The sequence below is a fragment of the Henckelia pumila genome, chromosome 4 (assembly GCF_033568475.1).
Source record: "Henckelia pumila isolate YLH828 chromosome 4, ASM3356847v2, whole genome shotgun sequence".
NCBI lineage: Eukaryota > Viridiplantae > Streptophyta > Magnoliopsida > Lamiales > Gesneriaceae > Henckelia > Henckelia pumila.
In genome coordinates this window covers 191,743,093-191,763,423 of record NC_133123.1, presented here as the reverse complement: position 1 = coordinate 191,763,423, position 20,331 = coordinate 191,743,093, and the positions used below count along the sequence as shown (strand labels likewise).

At 39.4% G+C, this 20,331-nt stretch overlaps 1 protein-coding gene across 3 annotated transcripts; it reads left to right on the top strand.

Moving 5' to 3' along the window:
* Positions 1-15,673: 15,673 nt before the first annotated feature.
* LOC140864147 (protein trichome birefringence-like 12) lies at positions 15,674-19,144 on the top strand. 3 transcript variants are annotated; one of them, XM_073268091.1, is made up of 4 exons: positions 15,674-16,250; positions 17,172-17,309; positions 17,935-18,184; positions 18,490-19,144. In XM_073268091.1, the coding sequence occupies exons 1-4, from the start codon at positions 15,712-15,714 to the stop codon at positions 18,766-18,768; spliced, it is 1,206 nt and encodes a 401-aa protein (XP_073124192.1). In that variant the 5' UTR covers positions 15,674-15,711; the 3' UTR covers positions 18,769-19,144. The 3 variants fall into 3 exon arrangements, with proteins under 3 accessions (XP_073124192.1, XP_073124191.1, XP_073124194.1); XM_073268090.1 differs by having other exon boundaries at positions 15,674-16,256; XM_073268093.1 differs by having other exon boundaries at positions 15,674-16,256; positions 18,513-18,629.
* Positions 19,145-20,331: the final 1,187 nt, after the last annotated feature.

Genomic DNA, 20,331 nt, shown 5'->3' with positions numbered 1-20,331 from the left:
TCTTAGCCATGGGTGTGTCTAGGCTGCTGGACAGGGTCCCTAGGATGTCTAGGGAGAGTCTAGGCTCGATTGGCTCGGACGGTTCGAGCCAAAAGAGCCCAGAAATTGAGCTGGTTCGTTTCTGCCTCTCCAAGTGCGCAGAACAGGGTTTCAAGGAAGGGAGCTTCGTTATCCTTCCTCAGACCACGGTTTAGGGTAAGGCCGGTTGGGTTAGAACCCCATTTGAGTTTTCTAAGTTTTTGCAGAAGGTTGCATGGGCTTTCGTGGTCGGAGCTTCGAGGACGAAGGGTTTTCCCGCAGCTGCTCGGGTCTGCGCGACAGTGCAGAAGGGCCGGGTTGCAGGGCTTCGTTCTCACTCCATAGTCGACGGTTTGGGCTGGTTCTTGGCTTGTTGGAAAGGTCTGGATGTGAGCTAAGTCCTAGGGGTGGTGCTCCGGCCGGTGGGTGGTCGGAGCATGGCGGCCGCCGGCGTTCTTTGCAACTGCTCGTGGCCGCAGCAGTGCAGGGAAGAGGGTGATTGAGTTGGGGCTTTGGGAGTGGTTCCGGGTCGGGTCTTGGGTCCGGGTCGGGGCGGTTAGGTAGTGGGTCGGGTTAGTGAGTTCGGGTCCGAGTTTGGTGGGCCGGGCTTGAGTTTTTTTTATTTTTAAAGTATTTTACGAATTTATGTGTTTTTGGGTCAAATAAATTGAAATAAAATTATTTGGACTCCCAAATAATTTTATTTGGACTTTTAAAATTTTAATTAAGTTAGTCCATTTATTTTATGGACTTTTGGGCCCATAAAAGTTAATGGGCCAGTCTTTGGGTTTTTGGGCCCAATGGGCCAGTTTAAGTGTTATTGGGCTTAGTGTAATTTTAATGGGCTTTATTAATTTAATTGGGCTTAGAATAATTATTTGGGCTTAAAGTTTGAAATAATGGGCTTAAGTATGTTAATGGGCCAGTTTTAAGTTAATGGGCTTGAGTGTTAGGGCCAGCAGTCCAGGACCATCCATGAGAAAATTTGCATGTGTCCTGAATATATATTTAATTATTTATATGCATTTAAGTTATTTTAATATTTATATGTTAGTAAGAAATTAAATTAAATATATATGATGGACACACATTTTATTCAAGTACATGCATTCATGAAATAATATTTTATGCATGATTTAATGTTTAAGTTGAGCAATAAAAATATTTTATGTTGGAAGTTGAAGTAGTGTGACAATTTAAGGGGGATTCGTCCCCATATGATTGAAGGGCAGTTTACTGCCAATTTAAGAGGTGATTCGTCACCGGCCACGTACGTAGGTTTCCACGCTGATCAGTATTTAATGTATGATTTAAGGTTACACTACGGATACAACCATGCTATGTTAGAAAATAAATTGCTCAATAATGTTATGTATTATGTTATGTATTATGTTTATTTAATTAAGTTATGTTATGTAATTTTTAAGCATGCTCATTCATGTATATGTATGTATTAGTATTAAATTGGTTTAAATTATTTTAAACCCTTGTTATGTTAGCATGTTGGGCCTCTAGGCTCACTACACTGGTATGGTGCAGGTGAGTACGTTGAGGATGACATTGTACCCACCGGAGGCGAGGACGTATGAGCATGCATGCAGTGGCCCCGTGACCGTGAAATATTCTGAGTCGCTATGCATGTGATTGTTCTTGTCAGCATGATACATTTTTATTATTTTCAGTGATTGAGGGTCTAGAATATTTATTTAATTTTTTCAGTGCATGCAAACTTTTATTTACTTATGCAGTATATTTTTAATTAATGTTTGACTCAGATATTTATTATATTTTTAAGAATGCATTTTTATTTAAGTATTTAATTGTTTATTCATTTTAAATATTTTTATTCTGTGCATATATGTATGGGCATATATGTACATATTTTATTTAGTAAGTAAATAAAAAAAAAAAAAAAAATTCCGCATATTTATTTATTATAGAGTTAGGGTCGTTTCAGTTGGTATCAGAGCACGGTCCTCGGAGGGGTCCTCACTGCTATGCGAGCTCAGAAATCCACGCTACCGGTCTGTAAGTTTTAAATGTTTATAGCATGATTTAATTTCTAGAATTTAAGTTAGTATTAATTTCAAAACACTTAGTTATGCATGGCGATTTACGTAAATAAATATGTGGTGGTGCAGAATGCCTCCCAGACAGGTGAATCGACGTGGGAGACCTCCACATCCACCTCCACCGCCACCTCAGCAGCACCCCATGACGGCACTGGAGCAGGCCAGTGCCACGATGATGGCGGGTATTACTGCCTTGCTGGAGCAGCAGGCAGCCCGTCCCAGACTGTCCCACGAGGAGGACGTCGCCGAGAGGTTCCAAAACAAGGGGCCTAAGGAGTTCTTGGGGACCACCGATCCGTTGGTGGCTGAGGGATGGATTCGCTCACTTGAGTCCATCTTTGACTATATGGGGATCACAGACGCCGACAGGGTGAGTTGTGCTACATACATGATGCGAGACGATGCAGCCTCATGGTGGGAGGGTGCAGTACGAGGAGTCCATCTACCTACTCTGACATGGGCTGAGTTTAGGCGTATCTTCTACGCCAAATATTTCACTGAGGATGTGCGCAGTCGCATGATCCGGGAGTTCATGAGTCTCCGTCAGGGGGACAGATCTGTGGTGGAGTACATAAGCCAGTTTGAGAGGGGCTGTCGTTTTGTGCCCATGATTGCCGATAGTCCGCAGGAGAAGCTGCGACAGTTTGTTGAGGGCCTGAAGGCTGAGATCAGGCATGACGTGCGCATGGCAGACGTGTTTACATATGAGTCTGCAGTCGGCAGGGCCTTGCGTTCTGAGGAGGGTCGGAGAGCGATCCAGAGAGAGCAGCAGGGCAAGAGGCAGTTTGTACAGACAGGATATCAGCGACCATCTTCGCAGCCACCTGCGAAGAAGCAGTATACAGGGCCGGCTAAGGGCCCGAATCAGCAGCAGAGGCCACAGCAGCAGAGGCCGCAGCAGCAGCAGAGGGGCGGGGCCCCTAATGCCATAGCTCATCCCACTTGCCCGAAGTGCCAGAAGATGCATTCGGGACCTTGCCTATTGGGAGCAGGAGTTTGCTTCCACTGCAGAGAGCCGGGGCATCAGATTGCTAACTGCCCCAGGAAGAAGAACACCGCTGGTAGGGTGTTCGTGATGCAGGCTGAGGAGGTCGATCCTGACACCTCCTTGATCACCGGTACATCCTATCCCTAGTATTTTCATAAATTCTCCTTTGGTTAAAGATTTAGTATTTAATTTGAAATTCTTGTTATTTGGGTCATTTAACTGCATGTTAGAATAGGAAGCATGTTTTACTTGTGATTAGAATTAAGAACTTGTAGTGACTCGTTTGGGAAAAAATTAGAAGTGGTATGAAACCGTTGGGAATTTTCTGCGTGCAGGGAGAATTCTAGTTGGGGGCAACTCCACGTTTGCGTTGCTAGATTCAGGGGCTACGCATTCGTTTATCTCCCTGGAGTTTATCAGACGGGTAGGCATCACACCTGAGAGTAGTGACAGCGGGTATGATGTTACTATGCCGTCAGGGCAGATTATGTCTACCTCGAAGGTTATTCGAGGACTGGAGTTAGAGCTGCAGGGACACTCCATTCGAGCAAATGTAGTAGTCTTGCCTTTGAGTGGTTTTGATCTTATTTTGGGTATGGACTGGTTGACAGTCAATGGAGCTTCGATTGATTTTCGTCGGAGATCAGTGTCAGTGAGACCTACAGGGGGCGACCCGTTCACTTTTTATGCATCTCAGAGCAGTGATATTCCTCAGGTGATATCCTATATTCAGGCGAGGAAGTTGTTGAGACGGGGTTGCCAGGGGTTTCTAGCGAGTATTGTCACGACTTCAGAGCCATCTAGCAGATCATTATCAGAGTTAGAGGTGGTTCGTGACTTTCCGGATGTCTTTCCGGAGGATGTGGCAGGAATTCCACCAGTGAGAGAGGTGGAGTTCAGTATTGACTTAGTGCCAGACACCGTGCCTATCTCTAAGGCACCGTACAGGCTTGCTCCTACCGAGATGAAAGAGTTGAAGGAGCAGATACAGGAGTTGTTAGAGAAAGGCTTCGTTCGACCTAGCTTTTCTCCTTGGGGAGCTCCGGTGTTGTTTGTGAAGAAGAAGGATGGCAGTATGAGACTGTGCATCGATTACCGAGAGCTTAACAGAGTCACAGTGAAGAACAAGTATCCACTGCCGAGGATAGAGGACTTGTTTGACCAGTTGCAGGGAGCTTCAGTGTTCTCCAAGATCGATCTGCGATCTGGTTACCATCAGTTGCGTGTTAGGGATGCAGATGTGTCCAAGACTGCTTTCCGGACACGATATGGGCATTACGAGTTCTTGGTGATGTCATTTGGGTTGACCAATGCTCCAGCGGTTTTCATGGATCTCATGAACCGAGTCTTTCAGCCATATCTGGATCAGTTCATCATAGTCTTTATTGATGATATTTTGATCTATTCTAGGAGCATCGAGGAGCATAGACAGCACCTTCAGACCGCATTGCAGACTTTGAGGGAGCATCGGTTGTATGCCAAGTTCAGCAAGTGCGAGTTTTGGCTTGAGCAGGTGGCATTTCTTGGCCACATTATTTCGAGAGATGGAGTTGCAGTCGATCAGTCTAAGGTGGAGGCAGTGCAGAATTGGGGCATTCCGAAGAATGCTTCAGAGATTCGCAGTTTCTTGGGTTTGGCCGGATACTACAGGAAGTTCATCAAGGGTTTTTCCTCTATTGCAGTACCCTTGACTTCCTTGACCAAGAAGAATGCGAAGTTTATATGGAGTTCAGACTGTCAGAGGAGCTTCGATCAGCTGAAGGAAGCACTCACTACAGCACCAGTGTTAGCGATGACAGTACCACATGAGGAGTTAGTGGTTTACACCGACGCGTCTAAACTTGGTTTAGGCGCAGTGCTTATGCAGTGTGGTAAGGTTATTGCGTATGCGTCGAGACAGTTGAAGATTCATGAGCAGAACTACCCGACGCATGACTTGGAGTTGGCAGCAGTGGTTTTCGCTTTGAAAATCTGGAGGCACTATCTTTACGGCGAGAAGTGCAAGATTTTCACCGATCACAAGAGCCTCAAGTACTTCTTCACCCAGAAGGAGTTGAACATGAGACAGCGCAGATGGTTGGAGTTGGTGAAGGACTATGATTGTGACATTAGCTACCATCCGGGTAAAGCTAATGTAGTGGCCGATGCTTTGAGTCGGAAGTCATCAGTGGTAACATGTTTGACTGTGCAGTTACCACTACAGACCGAGATTCAGAGATTTGGTTTGGAGTGCTATCCGAGTGGCCATGCACCGAGCTTGTCAGTGTTGACGGTGCAGCCAGTTTTGAGAGATCGGATTAGAGAGGGACAGTCCACTGATGAGGAGTTACAGCGATGGAGACAGAGAGATGAGGCTAGAGGTAATCTCTTGTATACAGTGGAGGATGGCATCGTTCAGTACCGTGGTAGGATGTGGGTACCGAACGTCGATCAGTTGCGAGCTGAGATTTTGACAGAGGCTCACGCATCTCCGTACTCCATTCACCCCGGAAGTACGAAGATGTACAAAGACTTGCAGCTATTGTATTGGTGGCCCGGTATGAAGAGTGACATCGGGAGAGTGGTGTCAGAGTGCTTGACTTGTCAGCAAGTCAAAGCAGAGCATCAGCGTCCAGCAGGACTTCTTAGACCTCTCCCCATTCCGGAATGGAAGTGGGAGAACATTACGATGGACTTTGTGGTTGGCTTACCGAGGAGTACCAGAGGGTGTACAGCGATTTGGGTGATTGTGGATAGACTCACCAAGTCAGCTCATTTCTTGCCGGTAAGGATTACATACACTTTGACACAGTATGCAGAGCTTTACATCAGAGAGATTGTTAGACTGCATGGCATACCAGTGTCTATTGTGTCAGACAGAGATCCGAGATTCACCTCAGCATTTTGGAAGAGTCTGCACACAGCTTTGGGAACTAGGCTTTTGTTCAGTACAGCATTTCATCCCCAGACAGATGGCCAGTCTGAGAGAGTGATCCAGGTTCTCGAGGATCTTCTGAGAGCTTGTGTTATCGATTTTCGAGGATCTTGGGAGACTAGACTGCCCTTAGTGGAGTTTACCTATAACAACAGCTTTCAGTCGTCTATAGGTATGGCTCCATATGCAGCACTTTATGGGAGGAGATGCAGATCTCCGGTGCATTGGGATGAGGTTGGTGAGAGGATTTTGTTGGGTCCGGAGATTGTGCAGCAGACAGCTGACATTGTGACGCAGATTCGAGACAGGATGAGGACAGCGCAGAGTCGGCAGAAGAGTTATGCCGATGCCAGACGACGCGATTTGGAGTTCGCAGTAGGTGATCACGTATTCTTGAAGGTGTCACCTATGAAAGGAGTAGCGCGTTTTGGACGCAGAGGCAAGCTTAATCCGAGGTATATAGGGCCATTCGAGATCTTGGAGCGAGTTGGCACGTTGGCCTATCGTTTAGCTCTACCTCCAGGGCTAGCGGCAGTGCACAACGTTTTCCATGTATCCATGCTTCGGAGATATGTCTCCAATCCGTCGCATGTGTTGGATTTTGAGCCCTTACAGTTGCCACCAGATCTTGTTTACGAGGAGAGACCAGTGCGGATTTTGGCTAGAGAGGAGCGGAGGCTTAGGACGCGGGTCATACCGATGGTCAGAGTCCAGTGGCTGAATCACTCGGAGGAGGAAGCTACTTGGGAGACCGAGGAGGATATAAGGACTCGCTACCCGGAGATGTTCGGGTAAGTACTTTAATTTCGAGGACGAAATTCAATTTAAGGGGGGGAGAATTGTAACACCCGGTATTTTTAATTACATAAATCCGCCTGCATAATTAAGATATTTAATTATTTAAATTTATGATTTATGGGTTAAATAATTATGTGAATTATTTGTGCATGATTTAATTTATTTTTTTAAGCATTTAACCCATAATTAGTAATTTTTATGATTTTTAGTATTTTAATTATTTGATCGCGTAGACGGGACCGTGGACGGACGAGATGACAACTTTCCACCCAAATTATTTTATGAGCCTTTTTAGAGCCTTAAAATATTATTTTGAGTTTTATTATCTCAAAATTTTAAGTATTTAATTTTATTTAATTTTAGGAGTCCATTTTTATTCAAATTAAGCCAAAATATTGACTTTTTATTATCTTTAAAATTCCCTAAAATTATTATTTCGAGATTTTATAATATTTATGTTAGTATTATTATTTTTAAAGTTGGGATTATTTTAATTATGTTATTATCTTCCTATTTTAATTATTAAACCATTATCTACCTAAAATAATCCCCAAACCCTACGCCATTCTCCTAGCATCAGCCGCCTACCTCCCCTCCATTCTCCATATTCTTCATCAGATAGCATTCTCCAAGGACTCCATAGCCTCAATTCGTGTGGTTTTCAAGCCGAGTCATCGTCCCGTCGTCCCGGAACCGCCCCACGCTCGTGTTTTCTCGTCATCTTCGGTGAAAGGCATGATTCCTTCTCTTAATTTCGTGCCATATCAGTATAATATGTGGGTATTGTGTATGCATCAAAAAAAAACTTTCAAAAATTTTCAGAAAAGTTTCGGCCATCATGAAATTTATGGCTTGTAGTGTGACTTTGATTGTCATGCTCATGTTTCTTAGCCATGGGTGTGTCTAGGCTTCTGGACAGGGTCCCTAGGATGTCTAGGGAGAGTCTAGGCTCGATTGGCTCGGACGGTTCGAGCCAAAAGAGCCCAGAAATTGAGCTGGTTCGTTTCTGCCTCTCCAAGTGCGCAGAACAGGGTTTCAAGGAAGGGAGCTTCGTTCTCCTTCCTCAGACCACGGTTTAGGGTAAGGCCGGTTGGGTTAGAACCCCATTTGAGTTTTCTAAGTTTTTGCAGAAGGTTGCATGGGCTTTCGTGGTCGGAGCTTCGAGGACGAAGGGTTTTCCCGCAGCTGCTCGGGTCTGCGCGACAGTGCAGAAGGGCCGGGTTGCAGGGCTTCGTTCTCACTCCATAGTCGACGGTTTGGGCTGGTTCTTGGCTTGTTGGAAAGGTCTGGATGTGAGCTAAGTCCTAGGGGTGGTGCTCCGGCCGGTGGGTGGTCGGAGCATGGCGGCCGCCGGCGTTCTTTGCAACTGCTCGTGGCCGCAGCAGTGCAGGGAAGAGGGTGATTGAGTTGGGGCTTTGGGAGTGGTTCCGGGTCGGGTCTTGGGTCCGGGTCGGGGCGGTTAGGTAGTGGGTCGGGTTAGTGAGTTCGGGTCCGAGTTTGGTGGGCCGGGCTTGAGTTTTTTTTATTTTTAAAGTATTTTACGAATTTATGTGTTTTTGGGTCAAATAAATTGAAATAAAATTATTTGGACTCCCAAATAATTTTATTTGGACTTTTAAAATTTTAATTAAGTTAGTCCATTTATTTTATGGACTTTTGGGCCCATAAAAGTTAATGGGCCAGTCTTTGGGTTTTGGGCCCAATGGGCCAGTTTAAGTGTTATTGGGCTTAGTGTAATTTTAATGGGCTTTATTAATTTAATTGGGCTTAGAATAATTATTTGGGCTTAAAGTTTGAAATAATGGGCTTAAGTATGTTAATGGGCCAGTTTTAAGTTAATGGGCTTGAGTGTTAGGGCCAGCAGTCCAGGACCATCCATGAGAAAATTTGCATGTGTCCTGAATATATATTTAATTATTTATATGCATTTAAGTTATTTTAATATTTATATGTTAGTAAGAAATTAAATTAAATATATATGATGGACACACATTTTATTCAAGTACATGCATTCATGAAATAATATTTTATGCATGATTTAATGTTTAAGTTGAGCAATAAAAATATTTTATGTTGGAAGTTGAAGTAGTGTGACAATTTAAGGGGGATTCGTCCCCATATGATTGAAGGGCAGTTTACTGCCAATTTAAGAGGTGATTCGTCACCGGCCACGTACGTAGGTTTCCACGCTGATCAGTATTTAATGTATGTTTTAAGGTTACACTACGGATACAACCATGCTATGTTAGAAAATAAATTGCTCAATAATGTTATGTATTATGTTATGTATTATGTTTATTTAATTAAGTTATGTTATGTAATTTTTAAGCATGCTCATTCATGTATATGTATGTATTAGTATTAAATTGGTTTAAATTATTTTAAACCCTTGTTATGTTAGCATGTTGGGCCTCTAGGCTCACTACACTGGTATGGTGCAGGTGAGTACGTTGAGGATGACATTGTACCCACCGGAGGCGAGGACGTATGAGCATGCATGCAGTGGCCCCGTGACCGTGAAATATTCTGAGTCGCTATGCATGTGATTGTTCTTGTCAGCATGATACATTTTTATTATTTTCAGTGATTGAGGGTCTAGAATATTTATTTAATTTTTTCAGTGCATGCAAACTTTTATTTACTTATGCAGTATATTTTTAATTAATGTTTGACTCAGATATTTATTATATTTTTAAGAATGCATTTTTATTTAAGTATTTAATTGTTTATTCATTTTAAATATTTTTATTCTGTGCATATATGTATGGGCATATATGTACATATTTTATTTAGTAAGTAAATAAAAAAAAAAAAAAAATTCCGCATATTTATTTATTATAGAGTTAGGGTCGTTTCAATTTGAGTTATTTGAGTTATGTTTTGCATTGCATTCATATTGAGCTAAAAATCCTTGATTTGAGCAGCGGGCAGGATGGCCCTTTTATGATAGACGTTTTGGGGATTATATTGTGAGTGGCCTGGGTGTAGCCGTTTCACCTAGTGCTAGCATACTCCTTATAGTCGCACCAAAGTCTAGAGGATGGAGATACGTAGCACCACCTCGATTGGGAGAGTTGGTGAGTTGTTTACATGATCTCCTCCTCGGGATCCCAAAAGCAAAAGCAGCAACTCTTTTGATTATCCGACTTGATAATCCCAGATTTAAAGACATGCATTGCATTTATGCATCTGAATTGAGTTTATATATGCTTTTGGAATTGCATGGTTGTTAATTGAATATCTGAAAGTTGATGCATTTCGTTTGAGATGTTTTTATGATATGCATGTTTGTCTCTTTTACTGGGAATTATATTCTCACCGGATTATCCGGCTGTTGTCTTGTCTTTGTATGTGTGCTTGGCAACAGGTGGGGCAGGACCGAGTCAGAATAGACCTGGTTAAGTCAAGAGCAAGAGATAGAAGTGAGACTCGTTTAGAAGTCGAATCAGCATGTCAATCTAGTTTATGTTTTGTGAACATGTTTTGTCATTCGAACTTCTCGTTTTGTATTGTAAGCAAGAATCGATGTAGGTACTACCGAATCGGATGTTTTTCTTCCCTAAACTTTTCTTGTATTGTTATTGGCTTTTCAGATACTTTAAATGCAAGTGTTTAGGTTTGGTTGGATTTATTTTTGGTGCCTTGGATTTCTGGGCAAGAGGACGGCACGGGCGCGCGTTCTGAGAGTACGGGCGTGCTAGTTTTGGCAAGGCGAGGGCGCGGGCGCGCTGGCTTCGGCGCGGGCGCGCGGTCGTTTTCCTTAAAAAAAAAAATTATTGTGATCGCTTCGATTCTTGGTTTCTTGTATGTTTAATTGTTGTTTACTCCGAGAATAGTGGTTTAGAAATGAGGTCTCACACCAAATCTAAACAAAAGCGCGACTTTATAAAGAAAAAGTGTCAAACCGAGTCTTCAAGGAAAAGAGCGACTTGTTTAGGAAAAGCGGTAAACTGATTTTACCAAGAAAATCGTGACTTTAAGAAAAGCTAAACTGAACCTTCGTAGGAGATAGCTAAACCGATTCCTTCAAAGAAAAGAGCCAAACAGATCACTCGAAGACAAGTGCAAAACTGATTTTATAAACATTAGCACTAAAATGATATCATGATATACCAGACTGATGTCATGAAAGAAAGGTATTAAACTGAGCTACCAAAATGATATTGCAAAGACAAGTACCAAAGAATTAGACTTATCGATTGAAACGCCTTTCATACTACATCAGTCTACCATCACGATTTGAATTGGATATAGTTTTCCGTACTCTGACACCCCTGCAACATAACGCCGCGATCCCAGAAGATGTTGGGTGCAGAGAATGTCAGTGAAAATGAAGAAGCAACGAGAATAATTCAAATCCTATCAGATACATTTAAAAATTATGACCGTTGGATTTCGAAGCCTATAAATTGATCAGTCAAGGAACAAATTTTGCTCCCGCGAACATTTAAACACTCAATCCTTCAAGTCTCTTAAGCAATCTGATCAAGAAACTCGAAGCACAATACTTAAACAGTTATTCTGATCATTCAAGGATCATTTTTGTGCAAAGTTCAAATCGATTTTGTAACACTTGTATCTTATCAGTCTAGGACTAAAACTGAGTTGTACTAGGAGTTCTAAGATAGGCTGTTGTGTGTAAGTCCTAGTATTGGATTGGAGTTTTGCAATTGTGTTGTAAAATTCAAAGTCTTCTAGTGATATCCTTCCGAGGAGGAAGATGGGGTGATGTAGGAGTAATTGAAATCTCCGAACATCCATAAACATTTTAATGTATCTTTCATCAGTCTACCTAAAAACTATCAGTCTTGCATACATATTTAGACTAAGTTCTTAGAATATGCCTCTTGACATATTTTCGCACATTTATTTTTTGTCAACTTGCATTAGACACCAAGATAATTTTGAAATTCAATCTCATTCGAAATTTTTTGAAATTGTATTCACCCCCCTCTACACTCTCAACCTATCATAACATATAAGTTATTTTTTATTTTTTGGTTTGTGTATCTTTCTAAATTTAAAGTGAGTAACAAATTTAACTATAGGTTTTGTAACAAATTTAAGAAATAAAAATTTTACCAAAAATAAATACAATCAATTAAAGTTTGTTATTGTCAATTTTGAGTATAAAATTTAAATGTGGAGTGTTTATCAAAAAATAGAGTGTAAATAACACTCTTCTATTTTTTATACTCTTTTACTAATATATTCCTATTAACTACATCTTGAAATCGTGAAACTATATTTTGAATAAATTAAATAGATATAAAATGAGAAGTTTGTACACAATTTATTTTTCCAATGACTGTTCTTAATACAAGTGTAAAAAACAGGACTATATAATTGGAAGGAATGAAGTATTTTTATTGTTAGAGAGGGATAATTAAGAGCATCTCCAATGCCCGAAACTCTATCCAGAGCATTTTTGTGGTCCTCATTATGCCACCTCAACGCCACGTTAAAAAGAAAAAAAAACTTTCTTCACCTACCCACAATCTAATGTTTCGTTTGTACATGTACTTTAAAAATATTTTTAGTGTTTTATAAGTGAATAAAAAAACTTAAAATATGTGTTTGGACAATATTGTTGTAAAATATTTTTTAAAAAGTGTTATTCAAGTATAATTTTTAAAGAACAAATGAGATTATTTTTAGATATTTTAGAGTTGAACTATGGAAGAAAATGATAAACAACATAATTACTTTCGAAATATTAAAATATTTTCATAAAATAGTTGGTCAAACACATATTTATCTTTAAAATAAATTTTAAAACATTTTATAAAAAAATTTAAAAAACGCTTTTATAAAAGTGTTTTATAAATACTTGTCTAAATGATGCCTAAGAAACTTCAAACAATTATCAGATAGTAAGATATACAAAAATATTTTCGATAAAACTTATAAACAGTCAAATGACTTATTGTGATAAATTTATAAGCTGTTTGGAAACATTTTTGTGAAACAAATTCTAAGAGCTCATAAGCTATATATTTGGAGTTTAAAGTTAGCCAATTATCCAAATAACCAAATATCCTTTTCTTTTCATCCAACTTTGAATCTTGAAATTAGAAACATTTATTATTTTTTAAAAATATTTTGATCTTTTATTTTTTAATTTAATTTCTCCAATTTTTTTTTTGAAAAGTTAATTCGATTTACTGAATTAACTAAAAAAATTAATCATTGACCGTAATCAAAATGATCATTATATTGTGAGCTACATTCCTTGATATAGTAGCATTCGATTTTATTTTTAAAAAAACCTAAAAAACCCAAAGGTGATCCTGTAACGTGCGTTGTATTTTTATTACTTTTTTTTTTTTTTTAAAAAAGAAGAGAAATCAACATGTGGTCAACCAACAAAACGGTAGGAGAGAGCTTCAAGTGTTTTCTCACAAAACCCTTTTACATTAAAATCCAACCGAGTTATTGTCGAGGAAACTCCGAAGATGATGCCCTTCAACTCTTCAGTTGAGATTCTGTTCATGGGATTTCGAATTAAAGGATTTTAAATAAATATGTCAAAACGAATTAGCGCGACAGACTTACTTGTTTATTGGCAGGTTGAAAAAATGTCGATTTAACTCGCCTATTTTAGGTGGCAGGATGAGTTGACCCGACAAACCTAGACAACCTATGTGTAATTTGATTGGTTTAGGCTGCAAGACACACCATTGACGAGGTAGGAGTTGAACATCATTTTGGCGAATTGGAAAATCTCCAACCCAAACTCATCCATTTTACAAGAAAGGACATGTTAGCCTGTGTGAGAACCCGATTTTTTAATAGGAAAAGACATACAAATCTGGGTAATGCAACCAAATAATTTACAAATTCGGCCTATAAAAACTTATTTGTTGCGGTCCAAATTTCAAAACTTGGCAGCCAAGAAATTAGAATTTGGAATGAGAATCAACCAAGGATGACATTCATTTTCCTTCCATATTTTGGCCTCGTGATGGCCGAATTCTAGGGAAGGGAATCAACTAAAATTTGGGACAGATCATTAAAAATAATTGCAGCCCTTATTATCCAAAATTAAGGATGATTTATGTCTTGTAAAATCTACAAATTCGTTCCCTCTAACCCTATACTTACACGTTCAAAAGCTGCAAAAATAACACGCCTAAAAGACCACATAACAGAACATTTGTTCATCACTTTCACTGACCTTCAAATTTTATCTACGGCGTTCATAATATTCCACACTATGTTTTAAACATCTTGTACAAATTGCATCCCAATCCAACGGTTAAATTTCCCAAAAACACCATCACAATCGGACTATACAGATTCCATGCGAGAAAACCAGCAGCTTAAGTTTGTCGTTGTTTATATGCATCGAAGGACATCAAAACCCGATCTCACCGTTCACAACAGATTTCACTCTCTCCTGAATGTGCTGATCAAATTTCATATCAATCCAATGGTTCAAACGGTCGCTGACTCTTCTGCAAGATAACTGATTTTCGGTCCTATGCAAATCCGAGAATTCCTTTCACTCTCCTTATTGTATTACTTTTAGTGACTTATTTCATATCAACTAGGAACACACTGCATAATTTCCTAAACTTTTGGACCTAGGTTGTCCATTCTCAAGCAATATTGCAACCCAAAGTACTATCCCAATTAGTTCGAGCTACCGTTCTTCAACGAGGAGCGCACGTGATGCAAGGAAATTTCGACCATATAGGATCCTCTCTCGTTTTCGTTTAAAAAATATAAGTGGGCTTATGTATACGCTTTAAAATATTATGCAATTGCTTTAAAATCTATTGTACACCATTTGATTCATGTTTTGATATGTATAAGATCTATTCTATCTCGTATGATTCCTTCGTATGTCTTGACATGTTTGCTTTAAAAAGTCGATCGTATTTCATGTAATTTCGTGTCCTTCGAATTGTATATGTTTCCTTTGAATCATTCGTTATGCTTTGAGATTTTAAATGACACTGTAATGATTTGATTTTGAAGTGGAAAAAAAACATGAAAAGATGAAATATGGCCCCTATATGGTGGGTATAAAACTGTTATATGGCATCTACACGATGGGTATAAAATCGTTATATGGCCCCTACAAGGTGGATATAAAACCGTTATATGTCCTCGTCCCTTAGAGGAGTATCATATAGGATACAGAAAAATGATCATGAATAATGAAATGAAGTTTTAGTGTCATCTATATGTTTATGTTATGTTTCTGATATGATTTGATGCTCCGTTTTTAATTCTGTTTCTGTCATGTTTTGACTCATGTCGTGACACGTCTTGTGACATGTCACATTCAAAATCATGTTTACATGTATATTCGTGTTATGTACAACGACATGAATTTCAGTATCATATTTATACGTTTATGTCTCTCACCTCTAGTATGTTTCAATGATTCGTTTGAGTAATGTATTTATCCTGTCTTGACTCATGTCATGACCTGTTCTGCGATATGTCACATACATAATTATTTTCGTATATATTCTGTTATTCGGGTGTACTAACGTCCCCTACCTACTGAGTGTTTCTCAAAACACTCACCCCTTATTTTTTTCTCTAGATAGGAATGAATATCAAGTCGACAATCCGTGAGACGGTCTCATCCGTGAGACAGGTTAACCCTACTCATATTTATAATAATAAGTAATATTTTTAGCATAAAATGTAATATTTTTTAATGGATACTCATATAAGAGACTCGTCTCAAAAAATGGTTTTTAAAACCGTCTCATAGAAATTTTTGTAAAAAAAAATAAAAAATTCTCCCATAGTTGTGGAGGAATGTTTTTGAAGTACAAGTACTGTGTTGAACTTTTCTCGTTTTATTGAGGTTCAAAGTGTAATTTTAATCTGGCAGTGGTTTCTATTGAACCAGGAGAACAATGGCAGGTTGGAATTCGATGGATGCTTCGATCTTATGAATGTTAATGGCGTCTAAGTTAATCCCATCCCTTTTCCCGTGGTTAATCCTTCCCACCTGTATACTCATCTTCCTCTACTCCGCCCTCCTCCCACTCTACACCACCTCCAAACCCAAATCTCCCACCGCCGACTTTCCTCTATCATCTCCATCCCAATGCGATCTCTTCAAGGGGACATGGGTTTTCGATCCGACTCGCCGGCCCATGTACGATTCCACCTGTCCATTCCACAGAAACGCTTGGAATTGCATCAGGAATCAAAGGGACAAAATGGGTCGGATCAATTCTTGGAAATGGGTTCCGGAGGATTGTGAATTGAACTTGGTCGACCCGGTTGGCTTCTTGAATCTGATGAGGAACAGGAACATTGGGTTTGTGGGTGATTCTTTGAATGAGAACTTTTTGGTGTCGTTTTTGTGTATATTAAGAGTTGCTGACGCTGGTGCTATCAAGTGGAAGAGAAAGGGCGCCTGGAGAGGAGCTCATTTTCCGAAATTTAATGTCACTGTCGCTTATCACCGTGCAGTTTTGCTGGCAAAGTACGAGTAAGTAGCGTTGTATAAATTACTGCTGCTGCCAATTTTTCTAGAAATGCAAGATTTTACCTTATTGTTTACTGATTAGCTATGTAGGAATTAATAGAATGTATGTCCATTTCAAGATTTCTAGCTAACTGATTCCTACCATGGTGTCGTTTGATACTTTGATTTGATGATGATATATTATCTTTATTCTTATAACTTATTAGGTATCTTCGAACTTTGCAAACCATGCTCAACCTAGGTATTCCATTGTTGTTGAAGGTCATTTATTTTCATTAATTCAATGTTTCGAGCTTACTTATTAAAAGACCACAGGGCCTGGCCTGGGCTCAAGGCTCGTCCAGGCTCTCCCTTTGCGCCTTGATTTAAGGTAATACATTGTTCTTTAATGAAGCCCTTGCCTGAGCCATAAAGCCTGAGTCTTGGAGTGAACCAAAGGCTCAAGGCTATTTTTATTTGTGAGTTCAACGTGGAGAGAGTAAATAAGTATTCTTCAGATATTTACATTGTAGCATATCAATAATTCGATAATAGGATGCTTCTCTTCAATAAAATGTTGCCCTCGCCATATGCCGCATGCCTAGTCTCTACGATACCTATAAGCTTCAGTGAGATTTGCTCATCAATAAACAATGCTTCCAAGAGTATTTTATTCACAATCTGAAGTGACCTGATTTGTAGAAGAAGCATTACCCTGTTTCTCGAGTTCCACAAATCCTAGGTAGATTCTTCGTTAAACAATGCTTCCAAGAGTATTTTATTCACAATCTGAAAAGACCTGATTTGTAGAAGAAGCTTTACCCTGTTTCTCGAGTTCCACAAATCCTAGGTAGATTCTTCGTTGTTAATTGTTATTTAAAATGTTGTTGCATCTGAAAATGAAATGGCTGCCTCACTAGCATTACTGATTACATCAAGGTGGCAGACTAAACTGCCTGAGTTGTCTGGTCAAGATGGAACGAAGGGGATGTACCGAGTAGATGTAGATATTCCAGCAGTTGATTGGGCTAATATTGCTGAGTTCTACGATGTTCTAGTCTTCAATACTGGACACTGGTAATTCTATGTTATCTCATTTTCCTTGTCGTTTTGTCTTGGAAGCTATTCATTCTTTAGCTCGTTTATCTTGCTGCATGCACATCACTCAGATGGGCTCTGCATGAGAAAATCTCAAGTTAGAGAGATGGGAAATTTATCATATGATAAGCCAGAAAGATGCAGTGCTGTACTTTTCTGGAAACTTTGTTTTTTCCAAATTAAAACTTGCACCTCATTATGCTTATCGTCTCTCATTTTCTTGATGATACAAGATAGATTTCAGTTGTTCTAGATCGTGTTCGCGTTGTACTATTCTCAAAGATTGGTACATGACCAGCTTCTTGTGAAGTTTCTTTTCTTCTTCTTTTTTTTCCTAATTAGTAAATAAAATTTTACTGGCCAAAATTTCTGTGAAGTTTCTTATCTTAATGAAGCATGTATTGTGAATATAAAGATATGTGTTTGATAATCTTCTCCAAGTAAACCTCAAACTCATTCGAAGGCCGAAGCTGTGAACTACTTTCATTTTTTAGTGGTCTGGGTTGCATCCGATTAACACTGTAAACGATACAGAGAGCCATTTTTTTTACTCTCACGAAGTAACGAGTCACGATCTAAAGAGTGGTCTTTTGTGGCTCATTAGGTGGGGTGAAGATAAATTTCCCAAAGAGACTCCTCTGGTTTTCTTTCAGGGTGGCCAACCAATACATCCTCCTCTAAATATTTTGGACGGCCTCAACATCGTTCTTGAAAATATGGTAGATTACATTGAGAAAACATTCCCCAAAACGACACTCAAGTTCTGGAGGCTGCAATCCCCAAGGCACTTTCATGGTGGTGAGTGGAATCAAAATGGTAGTTGCTTGTTTGAGGAGCCCCTTGAGGAACACGAGGTACGCAATAAAACTGGTCTCTGCTTTCTTTCCCTCTTGTTGATTGTTGATTCAGATCTGGGGGTGAGGGTCACCTATCGTCTCGTTATTTCATCACTCGGTCCGCACTCACTTATGGAACTCCATAAGTCACGCATTTGACCAGAAATTTTGGCTAAGTTAAGGATGAATGAATCAATGTAAAGAACATTCTAGATAATGTAAAATGTATTTCAAGCGTATCATAGAATTATCATAAATTATATAAAATGCCACGCTGTTTTCCTGATATACAACTAAGTTAAAGAATACTGATACATGAGCAGCTTGACTTGTGGTTTGATCCCAGTAATGGGGGAGTTAACAAAGAAGCTAGACAATTGAACCATGTTATCGAGACAGCATTGAAAGGAACAAGTATCAGAACACTTGATCTGACTCACATGAGCGAGTTTAGAGCCGATGCCCATCCAGCAGTTTGGTTGGGGAAGAAGGATGCAGTGGCTATCTGGGGTCAGGATTGCATGCACTGGTGCCTACCAGGTGTTCCTGATACATGGGCCGATATCTTGACACAACTAATCAGCAACAACTTGTGGAGATGATCGGTGGACTAACATGGACATGCTTGAAATTCGGCATCTGCTCCTCGTGAATTGCTCTATGCCGGCTCCACAATCTGAACCAAGAAACTGGTGGCAATTTCATCAGAACACCTAAAAGCCTCTGGAGAGTTTCATGGAAGACTTCCGCCATTTCAATCAAACTTAAGTGGCGTTCAAGAATTTGAGCAGCAAATTTTTTGCATTGCTTTCAAGTTTTAGTTTCATGTACTTCAAAACTTGTCAGTTAGATGCACGCGTTGTAATGATTTTACTGCTGTAGAAAAACTGTAATGATGATTGTTTTATCCTCGACCGAGAAATGGATAATTTTACTAAAATTATCATTTCTATTGATAACATTTATTCAATTATCTCAGCTCTACTAAAATTATCATTTCTATTGATAACATTTATTCAATTATCTCAGCTCTAATGGTTACCCCCCTATTCAACATAAAACTTAATTGAAGTTGCCGTTCTTGATTTTAACAAACTGAAGCATGATTAGTGTATTTGTATTTTACACTTTCAGTTGTATAGTTTTTAGAGGTCTTAGTCTAGTCTCTCTCCTTATTTAGGTTTTAGTTTGAAATGCTCTATTGATGTATATATACATACAGAAACCTATCAGCTCTTGTAGTACTGAATGTGTTTTTTATATAACAGGGGGAAAAAAACCAATATGATCACCATAACTAATATGTCGATGTTATCTCATCAAGGCATTGTTCACAAAGTTCATCTTCTTCCTCAACTAACTAATCGGGTTTGCTCACAGGGTCTAGGGGTATAGGCGAGTTGGTAAGACCTGAGATGACGTGAGAAGAAATTCTCAGCGTTGCAGGTTCGATTCTCGCATGGAGCATATTCACTTCAGAAATATTGTGGGGTATGCTCTGGGGGTTGGCCATGTTGCTCCCTATCTCAGGTCTCTGCCGCTCGTGCACATCCTATCTTAGGTCTCTGACTCATGTGAGATGACGTCTCCTTCGAAGTCAACATTTTTTTTAAACTAATCGGGTTTATAAAACTTATCACCCAATCCAAGATTTTAAAAAAAATAAATATTTGTTATAAACGGTCCAATATCATTTAAAAAGTGCCTAAACCCATCCCAAATGGTGGACTTTTGTCTTGCGTCTATATTTTTTTACTCGACTTACATCTCGTAATTTTTTCTTACTGTCTGATATAACGTTTTTGATTAATTCCGCTTTCGTGTTCAAGTTTTATAATATATTCCTCGTATTATTATTATTCAGCCAATTTATTTGATAAATAATTGATTGGTTTTATATCAAATAACCTTTTTCCATCTCTTGGTGCTTACTTATTTTACAGCATACAGAACAATCCCTTGAAAGCAAAAGGAAAAAAAAACAAAGAATGGGTGCAAAAATTCTACACACGAATCTCCCAACACAATTGGCAAAATCCCAAACCCATCCCTTCCTCTCCAATCCAATTCCAACCACACCCAAATCCCTGCGCCTCAACCACAAGCCACGCAGAACCCTCAAAATCTCATGCATCAAAGAGAAAGAACCCACGGCCGACGAAACA

Coding starts and splice junctions, on each gene's coding strand:
- LOC140864147 (XM_073268090.1), top strand. CDS start 15,712: ATGTTAATGGCGTCTAAGTTAATCCCATCCCTTTTCCCGTGGTTAATC. Junction 17,310..17,934: donor GTCTTCAATACTGGACACTG/GTAATTCTATGT, acceptor GTGGCTCATTAG/GTGGGGTGAAGATAAATTTC. Junction 18,185..18,489: donor AGCCCCTTGAGGAACACGAG/GTACGCAATAAA, acceptor ATACATGAGCAG/CTTGACTTGTGGTTTGATCC.